The sequence below is a fragment of the Papaver somniferum genome, chromosome 1 (genome assembly GCF_003573695.1).
Source record: "Papaver somniferum cultivar HN1 chromosome 1, ASM357369v1, whole genome shotgun sequence".
Taxonomy (NCBI): domain Eukaryota; kingdom Viridiplantae; phylum Streptophyta; class Magnoliopsida; order Ranunculales; family Papaveraceae; genus Papaver; species Papaver somniferum.
In genome coordinates, this window is record NC_039358.1 from 182,787,229 (window position 1) to 182,808,307 (window position 21,079).

General features: G+C 35.9%; 1 protein-coding gene and 1 long non-coding RNA gene across 4 annotated transcripts; one reads left to right on the top strand and one right to left on the bottom strand.

Annotated features, from left to right (window-relative positions):
- Nucleotides 1–1,684: 1,684 nt before the first annotated feature.
- On the bottom strand, nucleotides 1,685–4,157 carry LOC113309481 (probable protein kinase At2g41970). The gene is made up of 7 exons (XM_026557904.1): nucleotides 3,631–4,157; nucleotides 3,216–3,472; nucleotides 2,975–3,101; nucleotides 2,600–2,873; nucleotides 2,349–2,481; nucleotides 2,175–2,261; nucleotides 1,685–1,966 (listed from the first exon to the last, which is right to left on the bottom strand). Exons 1-7 carry the CDS (start codon nucleotides 3,710–3,712, stop codon nucleotides 1,844–1,846), a joined length of 1,083 nt encoding a protein of 360 aa, XP_026413689.1. The 5' UTR covers nucleotides 3,713–4,157; the 3' UTR covers nucleotides 1,685–1,843.
- A 1,788-nt stretch (nucleotides 4,158–5,945) lies between these two features.
- Nucleotides 5,946–8,301, top strand: LOC113334454. 3 transcript variants are annotated; one of them, XR_003352815.1, is made up of 4 exons: nucleotides 5,946–6,215; nucleotides 6,897–7,163; nucleotides 7,639–7,806; nucleotides 7,970–8,301. It is a non-coding gene; the product is annotated as an uncharacterized LOC113334454 (long non-coding RNA). The 3 variants fall into 3 exon arrangements; XR_003352818.1 differs by having other exon boundaries at nucleotides 8,022–8,301; XR_003352811.1 differs by having other exon boundaries at nucleotides 7,639–8,301.
- The last annotated feature ends 12,778 nt before the right edge of the window (nucleotides 8,302–21,079 follow it).

The window sequence follows — 21,079 nt, forward strand, 5'->3', positions numbered from 1 at the left end:
TGGCTCGATTGAATAAACCTTTGCAGTTGTTGCATATGAACTTGTGGAGTTCGATTCGAGCATCATTAGTCATTATTATAATACAATATAATTCATGATTTTTCTGAATATGTTAGATGTAATGGCCCGACCCTCCATCGATACTGTCCCACTTAGCCACTATGGTTATCCGGCAGTGTGCGGTTTTCAATAGGCATCTCTTGGCAATCCAACAACACTTCCCGGAATATCACCCATCCCTGGATTACTCCCTCCCAAACACGCTTAACTGCAGAGTTTTCCACCAACTCTGGAGCCAATTTTGCTGAAAAGGCCTCGGCGTTAGGAAAGGACAAACCATTACTTATATTCCATTCGGCCAACCACTGCCGAATATCGGGGTATTACTATACCACCACTTAAATTGGAGTCTCCCTCGTCTCCGGAATATATTCAAGCCCAGATATTCGACGTTCCCTTCCCTTCATGTGACAAGTACCTGTAGCATCCCCGTCCTGTGTACCTTCCCACCCTCGGCAGGTGAACTCTCATAGGCTCTGATACCATTTGTAATGGGCCGCTCCATCGATATTGTCCCCACTTAGCCAATGTGGTTATCCGGCAATGTGGGGTTTTCAACGGGCATCTCTGCGGAAATCCAGTAACAACTTCCCAGAAGGTCACCTATTCCTGGATTACTCCCTCCCAAGCACGCTTAACTGCAGAGTTTTCCACCAACTATGGAGCCAAATATACTGAAAATGCCACAGTGTTAGGAAAGGACAAACCATTACTTATATTCCATTCGGATAACCACTACCGAATATCGGGGTATTACAATATCACCACCTTAAATTGGAACCGTCCTCGGTTCCGGAGTATTTTGAAAACTAAATTTAAAACTATATATGTTAAATTAAAAATTCAGTTGATGTTTTTGGTATGAAAATCAAGGTTATCTTGTATGATGGTTGTGGCCAGTTTATAAGCAAGTCATTCTGCACTTAGCGTGGAAAAGCCTGTGAATGATTTTTTTAGACAAATATATAAATATTACATCATTGAATATCATGGATTGTGATCCCAGCTTTCAACTTTCAACTATTAGATTTTCTCACGGGATTTCAAAGGGATATTTGTCGATCAATCTAGAATTATTATGATCTAGATTGAGTATTTCTCTTACTACTTTCAATAGTATTCGTTCTATTGAGCTCACACTCTCGAACATAATTGAGCAGTTGAGTCAAAACATGAACACATAATGGGATTAAGAAAACTTTATCAATTCGACCGGTTCGCTTTTTAATTTTTTTCTGGATTGAGGCTTTTAAAATAACCAATTTTTTTTTGTTAATGAACGGATTACCAATAATCTCTATTTTTATCTCTACTTATGTTGAGAAGTTATTTCAATCTAATCCAATCTACTACGAGCTAAAAGTATTTGGATGTGCATGTTTTCTATTGCTCATACCTCACACGTCAAACAAGCTAGAATCACCGAGTAATGTTTGTATTTTATTGGTTGCACTACCTCTAATAAAGAATATAAATGTCTTGCTTCTAAAAGAGTTTTTATCTCTAAACATATTTATATTAACGTAAACTTACCTTGCTCTTACTCATAATGTATGAAATAGTATCACTTGTTTTTTTTCGAAAGTCCCCTAAAATCACTTAAAAATTATATGGAGAGAGTAACTGAAGGAGAGAGTATCCTCACAATGCAATATTATTTCATGAATTCTGTCTATATTTTAAAATACAAATGGATCAGTATTTAAGAAAAAAATTTGATACAAGATTCAGTTAAGTGGTATACAACAGCTATATAGAAACAAAACACTGATCTATAGGATTACTAACGAGAATCTGGTCCTCCTGGTTTTGAGTTTAGAAGCGGTTGGATTGCCTTCACGACGATGGTCATATTAGGCCTAAAATCTGATTCATACTGAACACATAATGCTGCGACTGCTGCCATCTGGAAGTAAAATAAAATATACAACCAATGTTATCAAACTCTAAAACAAAACTACAAATAGACAGACAGGAAGACAATAACTCCAAAAATAGCTTAAATATGCGCATACACCTTTAAAAAGAGTCAATATCCAAACATGTTAGTAATTTTTTCATCTCATTCTTTTTAAAAAGTATAATAAATATAATATTGAATATTCACAAATGACCTTTGCTATAGCCTTTGGAGGGTAATCATTGTTTAACTTTGGATCGATACACTGCTTAACTTTATCCTCACTCAGTCTAGGTGTTGCCTGTATTTTTTGAAAATAAAATTAGAGATAGAGAAAGTGAAAAAGAAGACTGAATTTCGAGAGTCACGAGACTAGTGCAATATATACCCAAGTAACAAGACTTTGTTGTCCTTTAGGCATGGTGTGATCTACTGGCTTTCTCCCTGTCAATAACTCAAGAAGAACAACACCAAAACTGTATACATCACTTTTTAGAGTCAATTGGCCTGTCATGGCATACCTGAAACATAACAACAAAGTAAGCTCACTAGTTCGGTAAAAATAGTCCAAGAATAAAATGAAAATTTGAAGAATGCCACTGAAAGTGAAAAAAAATGAATAAAATGAAAAAGTCATACTCTGGAGCATGATACCCAAATGTTCCTAGCACACGAGTTGAGTGTAGACGAGCAGCCGTATCTGATGATTGGTTTGTCAAATTGAAATCGGCCATTTTTGCAAGAAAATCATCAAACAATAGGACATTACTTGATCTAACATCCCTATGGACAATAGAAGGTTGAACTTTTTCATGTAGGTACTCAAGGCCTTTTGCGGCCCCAAATGCAATTTTCACTCGCTGGTTCCAACTTAGAATCGGACCAGGTTCTGCTCCCTGCACCCCTTTTCTTCCTACAATCCCCGGAACAAATCGAGACATTAAAGCTAAGACATGTAATCCAATTGCAATATTGTGAAGGCCAAAAACTGAAATCCCACTTAGGAGATAATACCGTGTAAAACATCATGTAAAGAACCCATAGTTGCAAATTGATAAGCCAAGATTCGGTTATTTGCATCCAAACAATATCCAAGTAACTCAACGAAATGTTCATGCTTCAGTCTTGAGACAATTGATAACTGGATCATCACCATGATAAAAGTAAACCACTAATACGTCATATAATGAAATATATCTTAAGCTCAATGTCTGTTTTGAAACTAGGAAAAAGTAATTTTCCATTAAAAACTTACCTGAGCTGCGAAGTCAGAATCAGGTTCTTGTGAAGAGCTATTATCTATTTTTTTAATAGCTGCAACCTGACCAGAACTTAAGGTTGCACGAAAAACTCGACCATAAGACCCTTCACCAACTAGTGTCTTTGATCCAAAATTACCAGTCAATTTATTCAACTCATCTAAGGATAAGGCTGGTGTTTCAATAGGTAAAACCTTGGCAGGTGCACCGCTCCTGGCAGCATGGGAAGTTCTTGGCTCTTCTCTTTGACTCCCTAAAATTCATCGATACTAGTTTTAATTCTTGTCCTTTTTAGCATTAAATAAACAAGATTATCATATATATATATATATATATATATATATATATATATATATATATATATATATATATATATATATATGGATAATAATATTGAAAAAATTACAGTACCAAATTGATTCCTTGGTGGAGCGGTATATTGATTAACAGGTGGACCCCCAACTTCCTCTTCTACACCTCCACAACACAACATTGTTGTTGTTTATCGCGCTTTTGAGCAAAGAAAAAAAACAATTCTTCTTCTAGAATATGATTAGTTGCTCATATCTATCAATGCTCAAAAATCATTTTAAGCAGAATCTTCGATTCTCCATAAATTAATGTCAAGATTGAACCACAAATTTAAATTATAAAAAATTTGTTCATAAAAAATAACATATGTTTAAATTATTACAACTATGTAAGAGATTTTATCCTTAAAACTTGATAGTTAAGTTAATTAGACTTTCGCCAAAATGAAAAACCATTACCTTTTATTGATTTCCTTTTCCCTGCAGAACCAATACCAATTATATATAAAAAGAAAAAATAATTGAATTTGATTCTGACAAAAGAAATTAAGGTAAATGATTTAGGTAGGACGATGAACAATGAGTATACTAGCAACTAAGACCGATCGAGATTGGATCGGAAAAACGCAACAAGGAGAGAAGAAAAGTTAGTAAATGAAATTGGAATGAGAGAGAAAGTGGAGAGAGAAAGTGGAGGAAAATGAAAGAGTGGTTCATATTCACGAGAAATTCGTTTGGAGCTCTCAACCGTAATTAACTAACAAATTAATCCCCCTAAAATAGGTTAATCTTATACCTTTCCTTCTTAAAATAGGTGTTTTCATACTAAAGATATTTTAGGTTTGTGCATACACAAGAATTAGTATTTACATACAACTTCTAAAAATAAAATAAAAAATAGGCACTTCCAAGTTATTTTTTTTGGTGCATAAGATTGCTCCTATTGAAGAGACATGGATGAGGATATGAAGGTTTTGAATATTCGAACATAGAACGAATACTCCATCACAATATTTCGGATATTATCCTTTAGGAATAATTTATTTTGTTAAAGATCTTTCGGTGGGACATCCATATTGATTCATTTCTGACAATTTTATATAATTTGTTTGAATACATCCATGAATAGGACGAGCAATAGTGTATTGGTGCATGAAAATTTTAATTTTTTCCATTAGTTTAGATTAAGTAATAAAACAATGTCTAGGTAAGTATCCAAAAACAAAATCATCATCAAATTAAATCAATACAGTCTTGAGTATATGTTTTTCCTCAAAAACGATGCAGCGGAAAACAAAAACTTAAAATAGCTTCTATAAAAAAAATTCCATCACTTCCGCCAAAAAATTTATAAGTGTGAATTTTATATGCATATTATTACATCGAAAAATGATATACGCTTGATTTATAATTAATAACAACAAAACCAAATGTTTTTCTTATAGTGTGTTTTTTTAACAATGAAGGTACTGTAATGGAGTAAAGCTCGATAACTTGTGGAATGTATTGTAGTTCCTTCTCTATAACCAAGATGTCTAGTTAGAAAGGGACGAGAAATTGCAAAAAAACAAAACAAAAAAACGCATAATAGTGTCCAGTTGGTTATGATGCCAAAGCAAAAATCACCATGTGTGTTTTATTATATTATTAACAAAAACGAAACCTACTACATTTATTGTTAACTAATTTTTATATGATCTCAAAAGATCTTGTAAGATGGTTTGCCTCTGCCAATTGATGCTTGGACTTTGGTTCGGTGAAAAAAATGTCTTCCTTGTAGCTCCCTTTCAAATTCACTTAATTATGCGCTAATTATTTTGGCCTAACGCGTTGTTTCCTCTAAGGATAGATCCCAACTTGCTCATCTCTCGTTGCTTTTCTTATCTCGATATTGGTTTCTTTGTGATTTTAAACTAGTCACATATGATTAGCCTAATCGTAATGATGTTTGTTCGCTATTTAAGAAACCTTAAAAAGATAAATATGTATAGACAAGTGGCAGAAGCCAAATCCTGTGATTTGCAAAGTCATTGGTTACATTGAGTGAGTTTGGTTTGAGAAATTTTTCCTTGTATATGTTTTAATAAGAGATTGATTTCAAAGACAATATGTTTAGGATTTAAGTTTTGTTCCCTAACAGGACGTTCATTTGAAGTAATTGGAATCTTAGAGAATGCACCCAATTCCTTAAACCGAACGGTGCAAATGAACTTTTTATAATTAAGAATTTTACATGTAATATCGCACGCGCGGGTGTACTTTTCACTACTGTAATAAAGAAAAGGGGTACTTTTCGACCGGGTGTTTGATTTTACATGGATCCTAAAATTACTACAGTACCCCGGTATAAAATCTTAGCTTAACAGAATCAGTAAGGACCTTCACGACATTTTGCTTTGTTCTTTTCCCTTCCGTGCTGTTCTCTTCCTAATCTAACATTACCAAATCGACGAACTTCACCTCCCTCCTGGACGAGAAAAATCCCTAAGCTCACCCTTCGAAATCGAAATTGGGAGCATAATAGGATGCGATTCTAACATTTGGGTTCGTACTCAACTCCGATTTTGTCAGATTTTCATCAACTCTTTCTGGGAAGCCACTCAATAATGGGAATTTGTTTGATTTCAAACCTACTCACTTAACTATCAAGTTGCTTCGCCGATGGTTCGATTTCGTTGATCACCGGTAAGTGATAAACAACCTTAAGATAATTTCATAAGCTTATTAGTTTCAATTTCGGATTCCTTAGTTTCAATTTTTGGTAAGTCATTACTGTAAGTTTTAATCAAAACCCTATATTTCGTACTCGAGTTTTTCTTTTTCGTTTGAGCTAATCCGATTTAGTTAATTATTGATTTTATTGAATTTGTATCAGTTAAGTTCGATCTGGTTTGGATTTTAAACCTAGAATGTTATTTCTAAGTTTTGGAATTTTAGGAGAAATTTTATGATAATAAATTCGATGTGAAGTGAACAGCTTAGTATTTAGCTGATTGTGTATGTGAAATGAAAAGACTAATTATAGGTACTGAAATTCTTTCCACGGTAATTCAATACTATGGTCTAGGGAAGAACTTAAAATGAGTAGGTGACACTTACAGGAGGTACTTGGAATTTATTTGCAGGGGAAAAAGCCACCTGGGAAATAAGTAATTGAGAGTTACATCTGATAGTGTAGTTTCAATTTAGATCTTAATGGGTTTAAAACATCATAATCAATATGGATATTAGGATTGTGTATTTGCCAGTGATTGAAATTGTGTATACACCTCATATAGTGTATTATCATAATCTTTAGTTCAAACTCTCTTTTGAATTTCTTAAAAACACATGGATTCACTTTTCCCTTTGATTTACTGTTTACAGGTGACAATTGAAGGCAATGTTTTGGATTTTAAGACACGTCGAAGTCCAAGATTTTTGGATTAAATAGATTCACAGTACCAATTGGATTCCAGTTTAATGAAAAGGAAGCAAATCTACAAAGACGTCGAAATGCTTACTATTCGATGACTGAATATGAAAATGAAGCTTATCTACAAAAAAGTTTGAATGCTTATCGTACGAAGAAAAGAAAATGTGGTGGGAACACAATTCAGGGAACATGAACGAGGTGCAGGAATAACTCTCAAGGTAATGCAGTCGTTTTTTTAACAATTCAGTCATTTTCTTTACAACCGGATACATTCAGCTATACGAATTTCATGTATCATTGCGCGGCAATGATCACCTTTGCTTATACGTATACAAAATGTACCTCTTTCAGTATCGTCTAAGAAGAACATAGCTAGATAAAAACATTTGATGTATAAGCGGAAAAACAACACCGAACAAATTTAGAATACAAAAAAGAGGTACCTTTAAGTGCAAGAACACTGAATATAAGGCGAAGTTGGGTGTCAATGACCAGCGAACAAATGTTGCTCTTGACATGAGTCTTGACTACTACTGCAATGTTGGATATTAATTACTAACTGATAAAAGATGTACGTGGAGCTTATTTTTAACTGGTATTGTCTCAAAAATGACGAAGTACACTTAAATATGAATTTATTATTATTAGTGAAGTTACAGCGAATTATGCTTATGCTATTGCTCATATAAGCAGGTGATGGAGTACCTCCCGTGCAGTTCAAGTGGTTATAACAATAAGGTGTGACAACATTTGCCGGAGCCTTAGGATCATAAAACAACTTCGGCATCTAGCATTAGCAGGTACACTGATTGAAAGAGGCAAGAAACATCAACCTAAAACTGACGGAGAATTGCATTTTAAGTAAGCACTATATTTGTAGTTACCAAATTTCCTTCATTATTTTAGAAAATGTAAGCACTGTATTTTCAATTCAACTTTGATGTCGTTGCCGATTCAAGTGGCAGGCACAGTTGCAAATGCATCTTTACTAAACTGTCTGTTTTACCATACCATCTCGACATAGGGCACTGTTTTCTCCCAGTTGGATGCTTAATGTGATCACTGGCTTAAACCAGGTCAAGATTGTCAGCATCACATGTGCTTACCGCTTTTGGCCGGAGAAGCAGGCACATTGTGCGTGCGTTTTCACATCATTTTTGGGTGCCAGATCGCCTTTTCAAGCGGCAGGTAGGCGCAACGCGCGTGCGATATTACTAGTATTATTAATAAAAACGAAACCTACTACATTTATTGTTAACTAATTTTTATATGATCTCAAAAGATCTTGTAAGATGGTTTGCCTCTGCCAATTGATGCTTGGACTTTGGTTTGGTGAAAGAAAATGTCTTCCTTGTAGCTCCCTTCCAGATTCTCTTAATTAAGCGCTAATTATTTGGCCTAAAGCGTTGTTTCCTCTAAGGATAGATCCCAACTTGCTCATCTCTCGTTGCTTTTCTTATCTCGATATTGGTTTCTTTGTGATTTTAAACTAGTCACATATGATTAGCCTAATCGTAATGATGTTTGTTCACTACTTAAGAAACCTTAAAAAAATAAATATGTATAAACAAGTGGGAGAAGCCAAATTCCGTGATTTGCAAAGTCATTGGTTACATTGAGTGAGTTTGGTTTGAGAAATTTTTCCTTGTATATGTTTTAATGAGAGATTGATTTCAAAGACAACATGTTTAGGATTTAGGTTTTGTTCCCTAACAACACGTTGGTTTCAAGTAATTGGAGTCCTAAGGAATGCACCCAATTTCTTGAACCGAATAGTGCAAATGAACTTTTTATAATTAAGAATTTTGATTCCTAAAAATCCAATTCCCTCCAAAATAGTAGTATTCCATTGCATTGGTCCAATAGTGCAATGTAATTGGATTCCAGGGTAAAAACAAAGATAATTGGATTACCTCAACCGAACATGAATTTTTTAGGATTTGAATTGCATTCCTTGGAATTCAATTCCAAGAATTGGATTACACCATAATTGAATTTTTAGTTTTTCAATTCTCCCAACCGAACGGACTGTAAGTGTATTGACGCATTTGGCTTTCTAGATGTGCTTGTCTAAAAAACATAATAGATTAAATGTAGTTTGGACATTCGGACCACGATATGTAAATAACTATATTTTTCTATTATTATACACTTAATGTAATCTTATAAACCTGAAATTTTTTCATTAAACTAATAACAATATGATTGAATTAGTCGTTAGTTTGTTATTTATCTATTTCTAGGTTGTATTTTATTGCAAAGAAATATAAGAAAAACATATACAACATCAAAAGAGATCAAATCATTCCTCAATTACAGTTTTTCAGTGGGAGAAAAATTATTAAAAGAAAATTAATCTAAATATATTTCACTATTAATTTTGTTGATCGGCTCTTATGTATGTCTCCTTCTTTTATTAGACAACGGTCTTCCATTCCTTTGTCTCCAAATCATCCAACAATTTATTTTTGTTAAAGCTCCTTATATTTTCCCTTTTTTCGTAGGGACCAAGCTCCATCTTGATGAATCAAAGAATCAAAGTTAACCTTGTAAAGCTTGTGATTGGATAGATAGTAGTTCCAACCATGTAAGGAGTAAGCACGATGAATCAGTAGATGATATAGATATTCAAGCTCCGAGTTATAAAAAATAACATATTGTGTTTTAAATCGCACATGTTCTTTCAACTGCAGAAACATACTTTGTACTCACAGATAAATAATTGTTAAGAAAAGCTCATTTTACACAAATTTTCTTAGAACATTTCATGTAAAGAATCATGCTATAACGAGATCACCCTCATGACAATTTCTATAAGAGTGCACTTTATGACCCTTAGATATTATCTCGTAGACAAATACGCATCTCAAGACAAGATTTATAAATATATATATATAATTATTTTATTCAACTTTTTTTGCTTTTTATTTTTATTTTTATATATCATGGATTAGGATTTTACATGGATATTTAATAATCCTAATAACTCTTAGGTATTCAATTAGGATACGTAAGGATTTATTAAAGATCTATGGTATTCAAATAGGATTTATTTAGATTCCACAAATATCCTAGGTATTCAATTCATTTAAGATTTGTTAAGATAGTTGAGGTGCAAGATATATAAGGATTCTTATGGATATTTAAAATTTGTTATAAACTAAAAAGAAAGATAGAATGTGGAGGGAAAGAAGAAGTATAATTCTCATTAGTTGAGTATATTACAAAGGAAATGCTCTCTATTTATAGGGAGAAAATAAGAGCATTTACAATGGAATTAAGGGGCATGCATCCATTATTACTAGTAATTGTGGTGGTTACAAAGTAATGGGGGAAGTGAAAAGGTGAAAAGGAGGTGAAAGGATGATGGTGACGAAGAGTGTAACTGTGGTGTAAATCCACTATATATTTATCTCATAAAACTCCTGTTAGAGCACTACTCGGTCGAACCCGCAAGCGTTGCTATCTCAAGCTTGTTTGTCAAGTTTAGTTGATCAAAACTATATACTTGATTTCTAGTCTACTTATAGTTATGTCTCGGATCATGATAAAATGCGTAGTTGAGCTTTAGTCTTCACGGCGTACACCAATTGAAGAAGAAGATCTACTGAGGAGCTTGGAGGAACTTCATCAACAAAAGGTATGTGGATACTAAAACTTATCTATCACACATAAGTCTATTATTTTTTATCTTCTAATGAGACTAAGTCGTATAGCCATATAGACTTTTACATTATACACATATGATATTTCGAGCCGAGTTTATCTCGCTTATCTATTTCTCGAAATATGTGTTGGAAGCTTTTTGCTTTAGCTATGTTCATCGTATTCTTGACGAGTTTAGTTGGAAACAATCTATTTGTTGGAAACTAAATATTAAGTCAAAAGATGATCATGTGAAAATTACCTTGAACATCTTATATGATTTGTTTGAGACAGTCATTTGATGTTAGCTCGGGAAGTTTTGTATTGATCATTCGATCACTTGAAAAGTACTTGAAGCTAATGGTATGTGTAAGATTATAATCGTCGTTGTTTATACCCCATTAAAATGGTGCACATGTGTATCGCACAAGCTATTGCATAGCGGTGAAATACGGTTTATTGGAGAAACCCGTTTTGGTTTATCATAAAAAACCGTCGGTTTATTAAGGAAACCCTTCGGTTGATTAAAGAAACTCATATGACTTATTATAGAAGCCCAGCTAGCTTATTGAGGAAGCCCAACCGGACTTATTAAGGAAGCCCGGTGGTTTATTAGGGAAACCAACTCTGGCTTATTGAGGAATCCCAACCGGACTTATTAAGGAAGCCCGGTGGTTTATTAAGGAAACCAACTCTGGCTTATTGAGGAAGCCCAACCGGACTTATAAAGGAAGCCCGGTAGTTTATTAAAGAAACCAACTCATGGCTTATTATGGAAGCCCAATTTGGTTTATTGTAGAAACCTGTCAGTTTATTGTGGAAGCCCAGTTTGGTTTATTGTAGAAACCCACATGGCTTATTATGGAAGCCCAGTTCGGTTTATCAAAGAAACCCATGGCTTATCGTAGAAGCCCGTCCAGTCTAGTTTATTATAAAAGCCCAAAAGACTTATTTTGGAAGTCATTTTGATATAAACACAATTCTTGGGAGATAAATAAAAAAAATTCCAAGATAGATACAAATCTTGTGAAGATATACAAGGCACTTTCAAGATAGACTCAAATCATGTGAAGATATACAAGAATCATTCAAGATAGACTCAAATCTGGGGAAGATAGACATGGATTTTCATGGATAGATACAAATATTGAAGGATAAAGACAGATCTAGGTGGTTATTTTGGATAACTACAAATCTAGGGTTACTATGGAACCAGATTAGGGTTTTTTGCCTATAAATAAAGGCCAAAAATCCAACTCAAAGGCATGAATTTTTAGGTTTGCTAACCTTTCAACAATTATTGTAATCATCATATCAATTAAATTTCTCCCTCTGGGATTCCATCTGTGGATGTAGGCATAACTTGCCGAACCACGTTAAATTCTTTGTCTCTTTATTTCTTCAATTCGTTTTCTAACCCTAATTTTACATCATCAACATCAAATCAATCGTGTTTTGTGCCTAAAAGTAATTTTGGGTACAAACACTGGCGCCGACTAAGGGGATTCGTGTGAAACAATCGTGTTTTGCCATTGAGAAAGGTGCGGAACAAATCGTGCACGAGTTTGATGCAAAAACCAGCAAAAAATGAAAAAACGTTAGGGTTCGGAAAATTGTTGCGAAACAGTTGAAGAAACCGTTGCGAGTTAGAATAAACCGTTACAAGGTTAAAGAAACTGTTGCAAAACAGTTGAGGAAACGGTTACGAACATTTGAAGAAACCGTTGCAAGGTTGAAGAAACTGTTACAAGGTTGAAGAAACTGTTGCGAAACAGTTAAGAAAACTGTTAGGAACAGTTGAAGAAAGTGTTACGAAACAGCAGCAGAAACTGTGATGAAAAGCGTTGCAAAACAGAACCAGAGAGCGTTGCAGAATCAGAACCAGAATGCAACAAAAATAAGTGCTGCAAAAAGCGTGACAGGATGCCTATTCCTCATCCATTCAGCGCCACGGCAGCTCCACGTCAGCGACACAGCAACACTGCCTGCACGGTCAGCAGCGCCACCTGTGTACATTTCAGCAACGACTGTCCAGTCACTGGATGACACGTCAGCTTAGTCGGTACAGTCAGCATTCGCCATGTCAGCAATAAGACCTGCCATGTCAGCAACATTCAGGTCCAGTCAGCAACGCCATGTCAGCGGAAAATCTTTGTCAGTAACTGCCACGTCAGTTTTCTTATCCACTCAGCGACTGCCACATCAGCATAGGCGGTCCTGTAAGCATGCCACGTCGGCGTTTATGATGCCACATTAGTAATTGTCCAGTTAGCGTAGACACGTCAGCCTCCATGTCAGCAACTGTGCACTGTCATTAATGCCACGTCTGCGACATCAAGCGCGCTTCGTGCAAAACTTGTTTCGTCAATAACTTCTTCGTTTTTATTTCGAATTGAGTGATTTTTGGCTCGTTTGAATCGTATTTTGATTCCCTACAGCATGGTAGCCAAAATTTCTATATTTGAGAAACTTTTGTATGCACTTGGGACAACAACATGATCGAATTCGAAGTTTGTTTGATTTGTTGCTTGAGGTTCGTCAGCAACATAATCAATTGAAGATAAGCAAAGAAACAAAGTTGTCACGTACGACGAAAGGGTCCAGAATCGAGGGACAAGCTGCACCAAGAAAACATTTTGAGGGAGATTCCAAAAGGAAAAATCACGATGGAATCTTCTCTACAATAATGGGGGCGGCTAAAGTATCGTCAAGCATGCAATCAAAAGCAACTTGTTTAAAAAAATCGAACAATAGAAGACATCTTTTTCAGTATCAATTCAAGTGATGGGGGCGGCTAGGGTTGAGCGAACGGACGCCCGGGGAGGTAAGTCCTCACTAGTTGTTACATTATAAATCGAATTTATAATCACAAATGAGAATACGTTTTTTTTTGATAGGCTAAAGCCGGACCCATGCCCCTACCCAAATCCATCCAGTTGGACTAGCCCCACAGCTAGACCCAACCCCGCCAAACCCCTCTATACAAACTAATTAAATACAAACCTCTGCCACGGTGTGGATCGAACCCCTGACTTCCTCCTTACTGGAGTTGATGGGATACCACTGAGCTATGCTCTTGGACCCAGTTTTGCATGTATTTATTAAAGAAATACTTGCAATGTTTTTCTAATAAAGAGAAAGACAAAGGCGAAGTATTTTGATTACTAAAATAAATAGTTGCAATGTTTTTCTAATAAAGAAGAAGATAAAGGCGAGGTACTTCGGTTATTAATGGAATAGGTGCAATGTCATTCTAATAAAGAGAAAGACAAATGCGAAGTATTTTGATTATTGAGCAAATAGTTGCAATATTTTTCTATTAAAGAGAAAGACAAAGGCGAAGTATTTTGGTTACTGAGGAAATTGTTGCGATGTCTTTCTAATAAAGAGAAAGTTGAAAACAAGATGTTACAATATAACTAAGCTGAAGTTAAAATGGAGTGAAAGGAGCGAATGAAAAATATTAAAGAACACATATGGAGGAAATACTTGGAATGTTTTCTAATGTAGAGAAAGACAAAAACGAAGTGTTTTTCTTATCAAGAAAGTAGTTGTAATGTTTTTTTTAGGAAAGAGAAAAATAAAAGCGAAGTTTTTTGATAGAAGTACTTCAAGAACAAGAGTAGAACTGTTTCAATAAAAGATGAAACAAAAGGAAAAGAACGAAAAGTGTTTGGTAAAGGAGCTGGAGGGGAAAAAAATGTATGACAAAAAGCTAATGACGGTCAACCTGTACACCAGAGATTGTCGTACATTCATTATTCGCAGACAAAAGAGCGTTGATTCAGCAAATTCAAGGCCATTACGGGAGCATATGGGCAATCAATGTGCCTAGCAAGATACGGGAGCAGCCTGTGAGAGTCAAATTCTTATCGATCATGGCGGTGGTGACTATTTGACAGGGTGCGAAGCGTATCGTCGATGTCACACCAACACGTAGGTCATTTGTTAGCTAAAGGAAGAGCAAGAGGACATAACATGCCGATCTGTTTCGCGTTTGGGTAATTATTATATGGAGTTTTAAGTACATTATTGGTACTTTGAACATGTTTGGTGATTGAAGAACAATGGCTTATGAGATGAATAAGTACATTTTGGTTCTTTGAATTATTAAGCCACCTTGGGGAAAATCCACACAACAAGATGGCCAAGGCCACGAAAGGTTATCCGATAAACGACATATGGCGAATTTGAACGAGACGCGAAGGTTAGTTATTTTGATTTTCTTAATCCATCAACAAGTTGAGAATTAAGAGGGGGCGATGTTTGCACCCCATTAAAATGGTGTACATGCGTACCACACAAGTTATTGCATAGCGGTGAAATACAGTTTATTGGAGAAACATGTTTTGGTTTATCATAAAAAACCGTCGGTTTATTAAGGAAACCCTTCGATTTATTAAAGAAACTCAAATGACTTATTATAGAAGCCCCGCTGGCTTATTGAGGAAGCCCAATCATACTTATTAAGGAAGCTCGGTGGTTTATTAAGGAAACCAACTCTGACTTATTGAGGAAGCCCAACCGGACTTATTAAGGAAGCCGGTGGTTTATTAAGGAAACCAACTATGGATTATTAAGGAAGCCCAACCAGACTTATTAAGGAAGCCTGGTAGTTTATTAAAGAAACCAACTCATGGCTTATTATGGAACCCCAATTTGGTTTATTATAGAAACCAGTGGGTTTATTGTGGAAGCCCACATGGCTTATTATGGAAGCCTAGTTTGGTTTATTGTGTAAACCCACATGACTTATTATGGAAGCCCAATTCGGTTTATCAAGGAAACCATGGCTTATCGTAGAAGCCTGTCCAGTCTAGCTTATTATAGAATCCCAAAAGACTTACTTTGGAAGTCATTCTGTGATAGACACAATTCTTTAGAGATAGATAAGAATATTCCAAGATAGATACAAATCTTGTGAATATATACAAGGATCTTTCAAGATAAACTCAAATCATGTGAAAATATACAAGAATCATTCAAGATAGACTCAAATCTGGGGAAGATAGACATAGATCTTCATGGATAGATACAAATATTGAAGGATAAGGACAGATCTAGGTGGTTATTTTGGATAACTACAAATCTAGGGTTATTATGGAACTAGATTAGCGTTTTTTTCCTATAAATAGAGGCCAAAAATCCAACTCAAAGGCATGGAATTCTAGGTTTACTAACCTTTCAACAATTATTGTAATCATCATATCAATAAAATCTCTCCCTATGGGATTCCATCTGTGGATGTAGGCAAAACTTTCCGAACCACGTTAAATTCTTTGTCACCTTTATTTTTCTTCATTTCGTTTTCTAACCCTAATTTTACATCATCAACATCAAATCAATCGTGTTTTGTGCCTAAAAGTAATTTTGGGTACAAACAATCATCTCCATGGGTGTTTCAATGATTGAAATGAATGTTTAGAACAATTACCCATGTCTGGATACAACACGGTATGCATACCTAGTATGTGAAATGTATTGTGATAATTCAGGTTCAGAACTTTTGTTTGCATGCCTAGTTGTTGATGGTGGATTTTCAACAAAGGATTAAATCGTAAAATCATCACATGTTTCTGACACGGCTTCAGGAATGTATGTGAAACTCATATTTTAGGATTCGTGTTCACAACCTCTGAGTGAGCGTACATCCTCTCAGAGTTCTGTACGAATATGTTATTCGTAAAGCCTCCCAACTGAGCTTTTCGACACTTCGCATATTTCATCAACACCTTTATATAGTATCCAAATGATAGGACGGCTCCTAGACATATTGCATGCTAGTATAGAGCGTTAACGTCTTCAGGATGCCACACTGTTCCCTAACTATGTAGAGCGCATATGTATCGAATCTCTTAACGATTGGATGGCTCCTAGACATATTGCATGCTAGTATAGAGCGTTAATGTCTTCAGGATGCCACACTATTCCCTCACTATACATAAACAATATTTAGAACGTGTATGATGCTTCTATCATCTCATACCTCGATTCTCGAATAAAGTCGCTCATAGACATATTGCATGCTAGTATAGAGAAATTCATAGATTATATTCTAGCGCAACATTCATTAATCGAAATCCTAGAAACATAATCTATTCTATCTCATTACTTTGTTTCATGGTTTATTCTCGGCCGAATTCCATGAATTAGTAATAGATAATCAATCTATCCCATTACTCCGTTTCATGACTTATTCCCGGACTAGTTCCATGAATTAGTAATAGATATTCATTTTTCGGGCATCTGGGCTACCACAGAGTAAGCCCCGAGAAAATGATGTGAGTGTACTTAACAATAATGCACGAACGAGCACCCAAACACATGAACGAGCATTCAAAAATATGGACGAACGAGGAAACATATGTGAAATAAAAGAGAAATAATAATAAAATAAAAATAGAAGAGAGGCGCTCAGGACCGGGTGCACCGGTCGGACGGTCCACGCCTCTCCCCTTTTTATTTTTTATTTTAGTTTATTACTTTCCTCATCTCATGAAAACTCCCATGTTTGAGCAAACTTCCTCGTTTGAGCAAAACTTCTAGTTTCTCCAAATTTCCCCCACACGATGAAAAATAATAAAAATAGGGAAGGGTGTCACGGGACCGGGCCTACTAGACGGACGACCATTTCCCTAGTCGTGTCCTGTCCTTCACCCTATAATACCTTATTTTATTATTATTATTTCTTCATTCATGTTATGAAACTCCTTCGTTTGAGCAAAAACCCCGGTTTTTCCCATATTTTCTCAAACATTGCTCAAACTATCAAAAGCCAAAAAGTCACATGGTCACATGACTGTCCGGGCTTCTCACGACAAATATTGAAATATCATTATTTTAATATTCTCAAAATATTGGTCGCGCGAGCAAAATTCTACTTGCTCACTCAAGCAAAATCGAGAGTTTCAGTCAAGATCAAACTCTTCTGAAAATCCAAAATATTGCTCGAACGCGCACCAGAAAATATCAAAATTCTCAGGATCGAGTCACGGACAATGTGGTGACACGGGCTTGCCACCTTGACCGACCAAGGTCGTCCCTTAGGCTTGCAAGGAGCCGGTCCCACATGATTTTGACCTAATTAATCTTTTACAGTTCATATTGGGTTCAAACTCTTTCCAACCAACCTGGAACTTGATCAATCGACCACCAGGGACGGCTTCATACCCCTTGGTCGGTCCCTCCTCTCTCCATAATTAGGTTTTACCACTTAATTCTTAGACGAGCACTATTTTAATAATGATTAAACTAGCATTTAATCATTTTTTCACCAATTGGTCTACAAAGGACTCTGGTGCATGCTCATTCGAGCACCTGGGTGCTACATGGTCGGCCCATCATCCCATGTAGTCGGTCCCTCTCCCACACATTGGCTGATTTTTAGTAAATCATCAATTAATCAACAATCGATCAAAATTGGGGTTTCAAACCAAATGCTCTGTAAACCATAATTCTGAGCAGGTTCAAACAATAATAATTTTATGTTGATCCAGCAATCAACATCCTAATTAATTAAATAATATTCGGTCCAGCTACCAGTATTTTTAATTAATATTGTATGTGGTCCCGCTACCAATAATTCATGAATCGAGCAGTATTGCTCAAACGAGCAATATTTTTTTAAACTAGCAGTGTTTATTTTGCTAACATATAACACTAAATTGCTTAATACACGATTAATTGGGTTCAGAACTCATTGATTCAACTATCAGTTGCTCGACCAAGCAATGTTCCTCACGTTGATTCAACTACCAACATTCGAGAATTCTATTGATCTAGCAATCAATATTCTGATTTATATTTAGTGTTTGGTCCTATTACCAACATTTTTGCTCGACTGAGCAACATGGTTCGAACGGACGACCATCCAATATTTCTGATTCCTACTTCGTCATTCGATCACTCATGATATATTAGATCAGAAATGAGCATTCTGTATAATTTAGCAATATCCTTGATTTCCTGTCGAATACTCGACATATCAAAATAAGTCCTCGATCGAGCAATCTCATCGGACGCATGAATATCGTTATTACTTCGACCGGTAAAATGATATATCACAATTCATCAAGACTTAACGTCTTTCCATTATTGTGTCCCAGCAGGCACCTTATGCTCAATCCATGAGTCTCAGAGCATACCACATTCGTTCGTTATGCTCGACTCATCAAGGTTAAGACTCATCATTTAGTCAAGTCAACAAATGACTAATTAAATACATGTCTGCCATGCAGACTCCATATTCGTGAGACATCAATCACGTTACATGGGGGATAATCACTAGGGTTTTGGTCTGGTGGCTTACGGCACGTGTGTACACCTACGATGATAAATGTGAGTAAGTCGTGAAAACGGATGAGGAAGTTAGCAAAGTAATGGATGGACAATTAACCAAGTCTCCGCACGACATGTAACTAGTTTACCCACGATTTCCCACTTTCCCACTCTTTCACTCCACCAAAAGTCACACTTACTGGGATCAATGTGTCTACTATTCTTGCAATGTAAATAAGTTCCTGAATCCAAGATTGAAGAACCAACAGTCAATCACACAACAATTTCGATCAACAAGACATTATATCTCAATCGATCAGAACTTACCTGAACTCAACAGTTCATCAACTTGCAGAAATATACAACACATCCACAATCGATCATCATTGATCTCACACACTTCTCTCTTCCCTCCTACGGATCGACCCTCATCCCTCTTTGTAACCGAATTGACTATGGAACGGCTATTGTCTTGGTTTAGGCCAGAGTCCTACAGATTGATCTCTCAAAATCAAAGTACTCCCGTGCAGTGCATATTCTTGAAAAAAGATTTAAGCAATTTGCTCGGTCGAGGAGTCCCCGTCCGCAAGTCGTCTTTTCACTTTCCTGAAAAACCAGCAAAAAAAATTTCCCCGTCAACAGATTAGCGACTATAGTAGGAAATTAATCTCTCGGTTGCAATTTCAATTTTCACAAAGATGGTCGGCCTTAGGTCTAATTCAACTACTCCAAATTCCGGTTAGAATCTTTCAAATAGTAATGTTCCTCCTTCAAACACTCTGTCCGATGGCACGGTCAATGGAGAAGTCCCAACCCTGATTGAGTTGGAACGGGTACAGGAAATACACACAAGGAACATGGACCTGATGAAAGAGACGATAAACAACATACTTAATTTCCTCGTAAGGTTAATATCTGATTTAAGCGGCGCCTCTGCTCCAGAAATTCCGACACTAAGGGTCAACTCCTCAACTGATAATCTTCCACAAGCCCACAATTTCACTATTTATGAGAAGCCGGTAGACCAGGAAGTTACACATTTAAGAGAAAATCTAATTGAAATCCTTCACTTCTTCAGAGATCAACGTATGAACACGTTTGTTGCACTCAACCAAGTATCATCTGACGTGCAAATAACACTGTCATCTCTAGTAGTTGAAGAAGTATCCATAGTGTCTGAACATTCGATAAACTGTTAGAGCACTGCTCGGTCGAACTCACAAGCGTTGCTATCTCAAGCTTGTTTGTCAAGTTTAGTGATCAAAACTATAAGTCTTGATTTCTAGTCTACTTATATTAATATCTCGTACTAGGATAGATTGTGTAGTTGAGATTTAGAATTCACGGAGTTCATCGATTAAAGACAAAAAACTACTAAGGAGAGCTTGTGGAACTTCATCAACAAAAGGTATGTGGAGACTGAAACTCATTTATCACTCAGAAAGTCTATTTCTACTCTATCTCCCTTCTTGAGACAAAAGTCGTATTACTATATAGTATTCAATTATACACATTTGATATTTCGAGCTGAGTTTAACTCACTACATATTTCTCGAAATATGTGTTGGTGAGATTTCGCTTTAACCAAGTTCATCTTATACTTTTGATGAAAGTCAAAAGATGATCATGTGAAAATTGCCTGGTAACATCTTACATGATTTGTGTGATACAGTCATTTGATGTAGACTCGGAACGTTTCGTATTGATTATTTCAATATCTTAAAAATCGCTTTGATGCTAATAGTTAGTGAAAACAACTATTGTCATCCTATAAGAAATTTCCAAGGATTGAAATAGAGTTTAGAACACTTAACCATAATTTGATTATAGACATAGTAAGCGTACTTCCATATATGTTGATCCAAGACCGGAATAGTATGCATACCCGTATGCATACTGGGAAGGTCGGGTAAAGTCCGGGAGCCTTGGTATGCGTACTCGTACGCGTACTGGCGAACTCAGTTGAAGTCCGGGAACTTTTGTATGCGTACGCATACGCGTACGCGTACTAATTCAACTGCTGTTTTGGATGTGTGATAGTATGCGTACCCTTTCGCATACTGTCGGACACAGTCCATGTCTGGCTACTTAAGTATGCGTACCCATTTGCATACTTGAGTGGGTAGGTTCTATAATCGGCTTGTTCATGTACTAATAAATTTATATAATAAGGAATGCAATCTTTTGCAAACCGTGGATATAATGTTCATGA

What these genes read in the sequence shown, in the direction of transcription:
- LOC113309481 (XM_026557904.1), bottom strand. Translation starts at nt 3,712, where the DNA reads ATGTTGTGTTGTGGAGGTGTAGAAGAGGAAGTTGGGGGTCCACCTGTT. An exon ending in TTTACATGATGTTTTACACG is followed by an intron (nt 2,874 to 2,974) that starts GTATTATCTCCT and finishes CGGGGATTGTAG; the next exon opens with GAAGAAAAGGGGTGCAGGGA. An exon ending in CTCCAAAGGCTATAGCAAAG is followed by an intron (nt 1,967 to 2,174) that starts GTCATTTGTGAA and finishes TTTTACTTCCAG; the next exon opens with ATGGCAGCAGTCGCAGCATT.